We start from the raw sequence: 11,416 nt of genomic DNA, 5'->3' as shown, positions 1-11,416 counted from the left end.
AGGAGTTGCGACGGGGTCCAGACGCTGATTCAAGTTCCCGTCGTCCTGGCTCCACTGATTTGAGCATATTATAATTTGTTTTAGACTAGATATTGAATTGAGTTTGAGTGTATAGTGATTTATTTGTAGATCAAAAAATGAAGAGAAAGAGTTGTGCTACTACTAATTTGAGAGCTTTTTTAGCAAAAGTTGTTGCTCAATTCTTCTTGCAAGTCAAGGCTGAGAACATTATCATTCAATTTTAAGCTTGAATAATCAGAAGGTTATCTTGTAATATGTAAAGTTTCTTATGGTATTTAATATTCTCTATATATTTAAATATTGCCACTAGCTATTTGATTATGTCAAACATTTAATACTTTAATATGTTGAGTGTTGAACCATATCATCTTATGATCTATTCTTTGTTGCGTGAGTTATGAACTTATGATTTAGTTACTAATTACTAGTTTTGTAATGTGTATGTTCAATTATATGCTATATATTTTTATATGCTATGAAATTACTTCTATGTGAATCAATTTTTTATATGCTTAAAGGCTACTAGGATAGAGACCATAAAAAAATTGTTCTAATAAATTTTTTAATACTCATTCTCTAAATCCTAGGCCCGCCCCTAGACTTGGATGCTACACAACGTTCTGAATTTATTCTTAAGTTGCATGAAACAACAAAATTGCAAATTGAAAAGATGAATGAAAAGTATCACAATGCAACTAGTAAAGATAGGAAGTAAAATTAGAACCAGTGATTTGGTGCAAGTTCATTTGAGAAAAGATAGGTTTATTGATTTGTTAAAGTCTAAACTTATGACACGTGCTGCTCGTCTATATAAAGTTCTTGCAAATGGTTTAAAACGGTTGAAAATTTGAATGACTGGATAAGCAGGCACGTGATCATGTATTCCCAAAGCACGTACCAGAACAGGTTCGCATAAGCCCCATCAAGTGAGCAGTGTTATTGGATAGTAAAACTCAGTTCTGTAGTCACAATGTCCTCCATGTCAAACCAAAAAATAAACTATGGTGCTACGGAATAAATCCAGAAGCACAAGGAAAAGAACTAATTCGCAAGACGTACGAGTATTACATATCCTCGAGGGAAAGCCCCAAAATTAGTTCTAGCACCATTTAACTCTCATTATCACACTTATAATCCTGCAGTTTTTGTCGCCTATATCTGAAACGTGAAAATGGAGCTAGCAGATGCCTTAGGATGAGAAAGTCGAAAGAACGTTCTTCTTGATGATAAACTCGTCGGCCTTGGAGGGGCTGATGGACTGCAACAGGGAAAAAGAGATATGAGTAATCAAATCTGTACGGTGAGTTGTCCCAAAAGAGGATGTTTCATGAGACATCTTGCGAGGTAGGCGTTTCCCACCTTCTCCAAGATGCGATCAAGCCTCTTGGTTTCCTTCTCAGTATACTCGTTGCCTTTCTCTAGAATCTTCTTTGCGATGGTTACATAGACCTTTCCATGCCTGATTTATTACGCAATAAGGAAAATTCAACTCACTTAACTAATAACATTCTTATAACGTTAATTGAGATCAATGAATAGCTCAAGGCAGATAGGCCAATAACTAAGGGAAGAGTTTACCTTGCAGCAGAACCACTGAGCTTATCTGCCTCCTCCTCCATACTGGAGAGGACTTCCTTTCGCTTGTCACCGGAAGCACCAAGGAACTCCTTAGCCAGGACATCCAGACTTGCTATACGGCCAGCCTAATAAAATAATTGATTCAGAGTTAGTGTTTTGCCTGAATTCACAAATGCAGTATTGTGCACACATAACCAACCTCTGAGGTTAGTTGACCCTTTGTGTCACGGCTGGTACCACTCTTCTCGTTAATGAACTTGACAAAGTCAACCAAGTCCCTATCGCCATCATAATCTTCACCAGCTTTGTTTCCCTTTGGGAAAAACTTCAAGGTAGGAAATCCACTAACTCCATACCTGATGTAGTGTGATAAGTACAGTATATTGCGTATAGAACAAGTCAGAAATAATAAGGTGTTATTTGTTGCAAACAAATACTAGTGACTAGTATTCAAAGGGAAACAAGATCATGCTCCAGTGCTAGCTGCTAGGTAACACAAATAGGGAAACAGATGCAGATAAAGCATATGTGAATGTAAGACACAGAACATACTTCTCAGCCAAATCCCTGTGTTTGTCAGCGTCAAGGTTAGCAATAACAACTCCTTCATCCAACTTGAAAACAGAAGCCACCTTCTCATACGTCTGAAACAATAAAGATTATGATTAGACATATCAGAAATGATGAAGATCGCCAAGGGTGCTTACAAGAGTAAAACCACAATAGAATGTGTCAAGAACTCAAACGAGAACCATGTACTAACCGGTGCAAGACTCTTGCAGTGACCACACCTGTAGATAAGACAAGTACATAATCCATTAGATTCACTGAGCAAAGATAACAGATTGATGGCACAAAAGATAATGGCGAAGTTCTTAACAAAACCCAGTAACCTACCATGGGGCATAGAACTCAACAAGGACATCTTTGGTTTCATCAAGGACAATTGAGTCAAAGGTCTCTGGGGTGAGAACCACAACACTTGAAGGAATGGTTGCCAGCTTTACATTTGTGCCTGAAAAATCCAGAATCCAATGAATTTAGACATTGATTAATGGAGAAATATGATTACTGCGATAATGCATAACTTTGTTATTTTTTTGTGAAAACTTGAAATGTAGTCTGTGACATTCTTATATACAATAAGCACATTGAATATAAAAAAGTGAAGCTGCTTGGTAAAGCAACAGATTCACAGTATTACAGAGAACATGTTAAATTCCCACCTCCTTCAGTATTGAGAAATTCAGCAAGGGCTTCTGCAGTGCGTTGTCCTTCATACCTAATTTGCCAAAGGAATTTCTGTCAGAATTCACAGAACTTGGTAAACAAAGGATATGGAAAAATTTAAACACGCGCTCCCTCACTTTTTGGGCTCCAAGGATCCTTTCGGGAACCATTGGATTGTTGGATACCCGGAAACTCCATACTTGCTGCACAAACTCTTGTGCTCATCACAATCAACCTAAAAAAAGAAACCAGATTTTAAGATAAGTGAATGATTTTATGAAACCGCAAAAAGTGCAGAAGAAATGTCATAGCCATGTGTCAATAATTTTCTTATCTCACATAGTGGAATAAAAGGACATATAATATCTAAGTAATGCTGAGAGATTCATCAGGTAGAGAACCAATTTAATTCTTCATGTGTATGACAGATATACATATACCTTAGCAATCAAGACAGATTTAGCTTTCTTAAAACTTGCACCAAGTCTTTCATACTCAGGAGCAAGCTTCTTGCAGTGACCACACCTAAACAAACAAATCAAGCAGATGATTAAAACCAGAATTTATGAAACGTTGACCTGCTGATGCAGAGAAATAATAAATTCCAAGTACAGTTCTATGTTACTGAATTCCAGGGTATTATACTATTGCAGAAGATAAAACTGCAGAGGTTAAAAGTGCACGGTCAAACGAGAGATCCCACTTGTTTTGTATACCCAAGCCTACACACTAGAAGATGAATCTGTGATCTACAACATTTTTACACGTGGGAGACAAACGGCCAAATATTAAGACAGTTCAAGTGCATATATGCCACCAGTCTGCCAAGCCTATAAAATGATCAATTCACTACGTGAATTAAAATATCCATCCATAACGATCTTATTTCTAGCGGATCCCACAACTGATTGAAAAAAATACAGGAAAACACGATTTCTACCCACAATTGGATCAGCTCGAGAACTACCGCCCCATCCATGTCCGCAAATATCCAAATTTCGGGACCTACTGCGGTACCAGTAACCCCAACCACAGTCCACAGATCTAGTCCCGCATTCCCGTACGATCTATCGAAATACAATCCAGCGTGGTAGAGAACAAAGGGAGCGAGCTCAAACCAGGGGGCGTAGAACTCGACGAGGGCGCCGCGGTCCTTTCCGACCTCCTTCTCGAACGTGGATTCGGTAAGGGCCACCACGTCGTCGCCGTCCGCAAGCGCAGCTGGGGCGGCGGCGAAGGCGGCGGCCAGGAGAAGGATGGCCAGGAATATGCGTGAGATCTGGGAGATCGCCATGGCTGGGTCTCTGGGAAGCAGACGAAGGGAAGTCTTCTGCTACTTCGTCCCCACTTGTGTCCTTTTATATAAACCAGAAATAATCTCCATATAAATAAATCAGAAATACACTACAGCTTTTTAAACGTGCAACCTTACCTTGTTTTAGGTTGTCACATGCCCGTGATTTCGTGCGTGTGAGTGGTATCTCACTCGACCATATTGTTTTCTCTTTCCTTTTTAATCACACTAACATATGGTGCCACTCGAACATACGGTAGATTAGACTAACACTACAAGTATGAAGAAAAAGAGGTCGACAACGATGGTGTTGAGCACCAAGCGTACGAACTGTGTTCGGCTAGGCGGCGCCTAGGCGCTAATCGGTGGGCTGCCGCGTAGCCTAGGGCGTTGTGCGCTGTTTAGGCGGGCGCATCGCCTAGGCGGCGCTCAGCCGCGCCTCCGTGGCGACTTTGCGGCGCGCAGGCGCCGTAGGCGGGCGGCGGGAGCGCGCGGCGTTTTTTTAGCGGAAGCGCGCAGGATTTTTAGCAGGAGCGCGTGCCGGGCCGACCTGCTCCCGCGTGGGAAAATCCATGCGCTGCTCCCGCTCGGCCTCCCTCCTCCACACGCGAACTTGGCCTCCGGCTACTCCCCCGCCGGCTGCTCCCCTTCCTGCTCCCCCGCCGGTGAGTTCTCCTCCCCCGACGGCTGCTCCCCTCCCTGCTCATCCCCCTCCTCCAGCCGCTCCCCTGCTAACCGCCTCCCCTGCTTTCCTCCCCTGCTAACTTGGCCTCCCTACTTTCCTACTTGTACAAGAGAAATGATAGCCTGCGGTGTACAAGTGAAAGGATTAAGGATGTCATCAGAAACTGCAGCTGCACCTTCTGAAACTGAAGCAGCTAGAGCGAATCTCCTAAAAAGAAATTCAGATGATGTTGGATGGGAATATGGTGTTCTGGTTGATGCTAACAACAAAGACAAGGTGAAGTGTAAGTTCTGTGACAAGGAGATGAGGGGAGGGATTTATAGGTTGAAGGAGCATCTTGCCCATGTTGGAAAGAATGTGAAGAAATGCACGTCTGCAACACCGCAAGCTCTAGAGGCTAAAGAGAAGTGCAAGAAAGCAATAGAGGCTGCAAAAAAGGAAGAGGGAGGAGAAGACTGTTCGTGAGCTAGAACTTGGAGAGGAAGTGAATGTATCTAGGGTTGGAGAGGAGTTAGAAGAAGTCACTTGTGTTGGAAGCTCACAACCTCACAAATTAGGGCCAATTGACAAATGGACACGTGCTATTGATCCTACTAAGGCTGATTCTTTCAAACAACAGCAGCTGAACAAGGAACTGTGGAAAGAAAGAGAGCATGAGGTGTACAAGTTTATTGCAAGATGGGCCTATAATCGTGGTAAATTGCTAGTATACTATGCTGTTTTCACATTTTAAAATTCATTATTTGCTGTTATTCATGAACTGGACACTAATTAGACTTCATTTTTTAATCATTGGCAGGAATACCTTTCAATGCATGTGACAATGATGAGTTCAAGCAAATGTGTGAAGCAATTGGACAATTTGGACCAGGACTTACACCTCCAACTCAAGATGCCTTTCGAGGTAGTTTGCTGGAAGAAGAATATGAAAGAACCAAGTGTTTGCTGCAGGAACGTGAAGCCGAGAAGATGAAAAATGGGTGCTCTATTATGACCGATGCTTGGTCAGATAGGAAGAGGAGAAGCATAATGAATATATGCACTAATTGTGCTGATGGAACCTCCTTCATTAGCTCAAAAGAGATGTCAGATGTGTCACACACAAGTGAAGTCATTTTTGAATTAGTGGACAAAGCAATTGAAGACATTGGTGAAGAAAATGTGGTGCAAGTAGTCACTGACAATGCCTCTAACAACATGGGAGCAAAGAAGCTATTGCTTGTGAAAAGACCACAAATATTTTGGACCTCTTGTGCAGCTCACACAATCAACTTGATGCTCCAAGGAATTGGCAACTTGCCTCGGTTCAGGAAAGTGATTGACCAAACAAAGTCATTTACCATATTTGTGTATGACCACACAAGAACATTGGAGTGCTTGAGATACTTCACAGAGGGGAAAGAGCTAGTGAGGCCAGGAGTGACTAGGTTTGCTTCATACTTTCTCACTTTGAACAGCATGCAAGAGAAGAAGGACCAATTAAGGAAGATGGTGGTTCATAGCAGGTGGGACTCATTAAAGGATGTGAAATCAAAGAAAGGAAAAAAGGCCACAGCTACTATATTGAGTCCAGCCTTTTGGAAGGATGTGAAGCTAATGTTGGCTGTTTTTGAGCCATTGGTCAAAGTCCTCCGTTTGGTTGATGGGGATGTGAAGCCATCCATGGGTTTCTTTTATGGAGAGCTACTAAAGGCAAAGAGAGAGGTCAAAGAGGCCTTTGGCAATGTTGAGTCTCGATTCAAAGATGTTATGGCTGTAATTGAGAAGAAGATGAATGGAAGACTTGATTCTTCATTGCATTTGACAGCTTTTTTTGCTGAATCCACACTATAGTTATGCTAACCCATCAATCTTTGATGAGCCCAAAATGAATGAAGCCTTCATATCTTGTGTTGAGCAATTTTATTATCATGATGAGGACCAACAAGAACAGGCTGCCAACTTTGAATTGAAAAAAATTCAGAATAGAGAAGGACCATTTAGCAAGAAGCTTGCAAGAACTTTTCAAAACTATGATTACAATCCAGGTAGAGGTACTTATTATATGGTTGTTTGCTGTTTTCTAACATGGCTGTTTGCTGTTTTTAAAACTAATAGAGGTGTTTCTAATTTATTTCAGCATCATGGTGGCGGTTATATGGAACTGAAACACCAGCTTTACAGAAGATGGCTACAAGGATATTATCTTTGACATCAAGCTCTTCTGGTTGTGAAAGAAATTGGAGTGGGTTTGAAGGGGTTAGTACCTATCTATTAATCATTTCAGCAGTACTATGACTAAATTTCAGAACTGAAAATGCTTTTGTTTCTAATTTATAGATACACACTAAGAAGAGAAATAGGCTGACTACAACCCGCCTCAACAAGTTGGTCTATATTCAGTTCAATAACAGGCTGATGAATAAGAGAGAAAAGATCAAGTCAAAGAAAATCACTGATGTTCTCTTGTCTAGTGATACAACTGAAGCTCAAGGTTTTCTCCAAGAGGGTGGAGATGATTGTGCACAAGTTGTCTTTAGAGATGGGGAGGAAGATGAGATGGAAGGTACAGGGATACCTTGGTCTGTTATTGGAGAGACAGTGGGAGCAGAAGAACAACTTGAGCCTCGTAGAAGTGCAAGAGTGAGAGAGCTCTATGAAGGAGAAGAGTTTGAGTCTGAAGAAGAAGAGTATGAAGATGAAGATTTGTGCTACAGTGAAGATGAAATATGATCTGGACCATCTTCATCTAGTAGTGAAGCCTTTTGTGATGCCCTGGTCTTATGAACTACAGCTATGTCACTTTGTGTCTGTGTGTCTTCTTTTGTGTGAGACCTGAACTAAGAACTATGTGCTTGTGCTGTCCTTTATTTATAAATTGTGTTCTGCACTTGTATTACTGTCCTATCTACTTGTGTTGTAATTACCAGCTGCTGCCTGCTGATATGGTGTGCTCAACTGCTCATGAATGGGAGGCTGCTGAAATCATCCAGATAAGTCACAATTTAGTGTTTTCTATTTTTTTGATGAACAGCTAGCTGTCTATTGACTAATTTACTAACTACTAGCTGTCAAAATGTGTTACAGCCTTGCAGGAGCTAGGAACATGCAAGAGTAAGCTCAGCTAGGAATCATATATGTCTACTGGCCTTCTTTTTATACTTACTGTGACTCATATATAGTAGTTATATACGTATATATAGTTATATACATAATTGAGAGCACCTAGAGGGGGGGTGAATAGGTGATCCTGTAAAAACTTGAAACTTAATCCAACAAAACTTGATTAGGAGTTAGCACAATAAGGCCAAGTGGCTAGAGAGGAGTCCTCTTGTGAGACACAATAAACACAGTAAGGACAAGCACAAGAGACACGAGGATTTATCCCGTGGTTCGGCCAAGTACAAAACTTGCGTACTCCACGTTGTGGCGTCCCAACAGACGAGAGTTGCACTCAACTCCTCTCAAGTGATCCAATGATCAACTTAAATACCACGGTGATCTTCTTTACTTTACTCTTTCCCGTTTGCGAGGAATCTCCACAACTTGGAGTCTCTCGCCCTTACAATAAGAATCAAAATGAAGCACTAGAATAAGGGAGGGAAGCGACACACTCAAAAACACAACAAATACGCACACACAAGACCAAGACTTGAGCTCAACACAATATCTCAAGGTTCTCACTAGAACGGAGCTCAAATCACTAAGAATGTCGAACAAGTGCGCAAGAATGAAGTGTGAGTGATCAACAATGCTCAAAGGATGTTTGGTGTGCTCCTCCATGCGCCTAGGGGTCCCTTTTATAGCCCCAAGGCAGCTAGGAGTCGTTGAGAGCATTCCAGGAAGGCAATTCTTGCCTTCTGTCGCCTGGCGCACCAGACAGTCCGGTGCACCATCGGACACTGTCCGGTGCGGATTTCTTTCCTTCTTTGGCGAAGCCGACCGTTGGAGATTCAGAGCCGTTGGCGCACCGGACACTGTCCGGTGCCCCCTTCTGATCGTTGGCCCTGCCACGCGTCGCGCGCGGATTACGCGGCCGACCGTTGGCTCACCGGACAGTCCGGTGCACCACCGGACAGTCCGGTGATTTATAGCCGTACACCGCCGTCGAAGTCCCGAGAGCAGCCAGTTGACAGCCGCCAGCCTGGCGCACCAGACACTGTTCGGTGCACCACCGGACAGTCCGGTGCACCCAGACCGAGCAACCTTTTGGTTGTTCACAGCCAACTTCTCTAAAATTGTTTCTCCTGTTTCTAGCACTTAGACACAATACATTAGTATTCAAAACAATGTACTTAAGTCTAGAAACATACCTTTAATCTTGATTTGCACTTCTTGAGTCCTTGACACAATTTAACACTTAGGCACTTGTGTTGGACACTTAATCACCAAAATACTTAGAAATGGCCCAAGGGCACATTTCCCTTTCAATCTCCCCCTTTTTGGTGATTTATGCCAACACAATAAAAAGCAACTAAAAGAAGTGCAACATCAATGCAAATGAAAACTCAAATTTGTTTTGATTCAAATTTGGCATATTTGGATCATTCTTTGCCACCACTTGGTTTGTTTTTGCAAATCAACCTCAATTTCCTATCTCTAAGTCAAACACACTTGTTGAGACATAAAGAGAGTTGTTCCAAGAGAAATTGATCAAAGATTCAAAAAACTCCCCCTTTTTCCCATAATCAAACATACTCCCCACAAGAGACCAACTTTTAGCACAAGAGTATTTTGCCAAAACAAAACTCTACTCTACTATTTTCAAAATTCTCAAGTGGTAGCTGATCCATTTCTTGCTTTGGCCTTATTTTCTCCCCCTTTGGCATCAAGCACCAAAACGGGATCAATCTTGGCCCAAGAACCCCATTGCCTCACCAAAATCTTCAAGTTGAGAATAAAAAGGCAATAAGAGCATGGAGATGAACTTGGAATAAGTTACCCTCTCATCGGGGTGCAGTGGAAGTCTTGCATGGTCCAAGTCCACCTTTTCCCTTTCAATCCACCTTTGAGACTAAATCAAGCAAACTCAAGCACACGGTTAGTCTCAAAGGGTCAAGTTGTAGCACATATCCCCCTAAATATGTGCATTTGTACAACTTGAGCACCATTAATAAACAACAAAATGCATAAGGAACATGATCAAAGGCATAAACACATGTATGCTACAAATCAATCCAGGTTTCGCGAATCTAAGACATTTAGCTCACTACGCAGCCTGCAAAAGGTCGACTCATCTAGAGGCTTGGTAAAGATATCGGCTAGCTGGTTCTCGGTGCTAACATAAAACACTTCGATATCTCCCTTTTGCTGGTGGTCTCTCAAAAAGGGATGCCGGATGTCTATGTGCTTAGTGTGGCTGTGTTCAACAGGATTATCCGCCATGCGGATAGCACTCTCATTATCACATAGGAGTAGGACTTTGCTCAGATTGTAGCCAAAGTCCCTGAGGGTTTGCCTCATCCAAAGTAGTTGCGCGCAACACTGTCCTGCGGCAACATACTCGGCCTCAGCGGTGGATAGGGCAACAGAAGTTTGTTTCTTAGAACTCCACAACACCAGGGACCTTCCTAAGAATTGGCATGTCCCCGATGTACTCTTCCTATCGACCTTACATCCAACATAATCGGAGTCTGAATATCCAATTAAGTCAAAGGTAGACCCCTTTGGATACCAGATCCCGAAGCAAGGCGTAGTGACTAAATATCTAAGAATTCGCTTCACGGCCACTAAGTGACACTCCCTTGGATCAGATTGAAATCTAGCACACATGCAAACACTAAGCATAATATCCGGTCTACTAGCGCATAAATAAAGCAAAGAACCTATCATGGACTGGTATGCTTTTTGATCAACGGACTTACCTCCTTTGTTGAGGTCGACATGTCCGTCAGTTCCCATCGGAGTCTTTGCAGGCTTGGCGTCCTTCATCCCAAACCGCTTTAGCAAGTCTTGCGTGTACTTCGTTTGGGAGATGAAGGTGTCGTCTTTGAGTTGCTTCACTTGGAACCCAAGGAAGTAGTTCAACTCGCCCATCATCGACATCTCGAATTTCTGAGTCATCACCCTGACACGTGGTCGGGGTACCGTTCATCCTCAAATCCAGGGGGTTGCTCCACGTACACCTCCTCCTTGATTGGCCCGTTGAGGAAAGCGCTCTTCACATCCATTTGGAACAACCTGTGACTTGGGCATAACCTTTTGCCACAAGTCGAGCCTTGTTCCTCGTCACCACCCCGTGCTCGTCCTGTTTGTTGCGGAACACCCACTTGGTTCCCACAACATTTTGCTTGGGACAAGGCACCAGCGTCCAAACTTCATTTCTTTTGAAGTTATTGAGCTCTTCCTGCATGGCCAACACCCAGTCCGGATCTAGCAAGGCCTCTTCTACCCTGAAAGGCTCAATGGAAGAGACAAAGGAGTAATGCTCACAAAAATTAACTAATCTAGAACGAGTAGTTACTCCCTTGCTAATGTCACCCAAAATTTGGTCGACGGGATGATTCCTTTGAATCATCGCTCGAACTTGAGTTGGAGGGGCCTGGGGTGCTTCTTCCTCTTCAACTTGGACATCCTGTGCTCCCCCTTGATCACATGCCTCCTCTTGATGAACCTATTCATCGTCTTGA

General features: G+C 42.6%; 2 protein-coding genes across 6 annotated transcripts; one reads left to right on the top strand and one right to left on the bottom strand.

Moving 5' to 3' along the window:
• Window positions 1-928: 928 nt before the first annotated feature.
• LOC606413 (protein disulfide isomerase 6) lies at window positions 929-4,471 on the bottom strand. 2 transcript variants are annotated; one of them, XM_035966105.1, is made up of 12 exons: window positions 4,262-4,471; window positions 3,948-4,184; window positions 3,270-3,354; window positions 2,967-3,064; window positions 2,826-2,881; window positions 2,497-2,614; window positions 2,363-2,390; window positions 2,152-2,243; window positions 1,799-1,955; window positions 1,600-1,724; window positions 1,381-1,480; window positions 929-1,279 (listed from the first exon to the last, which is right to left on the bottom strand). In XM_035966105.1, the coding sequence occupies exons 2-12, from the start codon at window positions 4,121-4,123 to the stop codon at window positions 1,211-1,213; spliced, it is 1,104 nt and encodes a 367-aa protein (XP_035821998.1). In that variant the 5' UTR covers window positions 4,124-4,184; window positions 4,262-4,471; the 3' UTR covers window positions 929-1,210. The 2 variants fall into 2 exon arrangements, with proteins under 2 accessions (XP_035821998.1, NP_001105758.1); NM_001112288.2 differs by lacking the exon at window positions 4,262-4,471 and having other exon boundaries at window positions 931-1,279; window positions 3,948-4,224.
• LOC103650159 (uncharacterized) lies at window positions 4,314-7,677 on the top strand. 4 transcript variants are annotated; one of them, XM_035966223.1, is made up of 5 exons: window positions 4,314-4,788; window positions 4,919-5,503; window positions 5,608-6,835; window positions 6,928-7,046; window positions 7,128-7,677. In XM_035966223.1, the coding sequence occupies exons 3-5, from the start codon at window positions 6,676-6,678 to the stop codon at window positions 7,518-7,520; spliced, it is 672 nt and encodes a 223-aa protein (XP_035822116.1). In that variant the 5' UTR covers window positions 4,314-4,788; window positions 4,919-5,503; window positions 5,608-6,675; the 3' UTR covers window positions 7,521-7,677. The 4 variants fall into 4 exon arrangements, 2 of the variants coding, with proteins under 2 accessions (XP_035822116.1, XP_035822115.1); XM_035966222.1 differs by having other exon boundaries at window positions 5,608-6,841; XR_002268005.3 differs by having other exon boundaries at window positions 4,447-4,788.
• Window positions 7,678-11,416: the final 3,739 nt, after the last annotated feature.

This window comes from Zea mays, chromosome 3 (genome assembly GCF_902167145.1).
Source record: "Zea mays cultivar B73 chromosome 3, Zm-B73-REFERENCE-NAM-5.0, whole genome shotgun sequence".
NCBI lineage: Eukaryota > Viridiplantae > Streptophyta > Magnoliopsida > Poales > Poaceae > Zea > Zea mays.
This window is presented reverse-complemented; position numbering and strand designations above follow the sequence as displayed.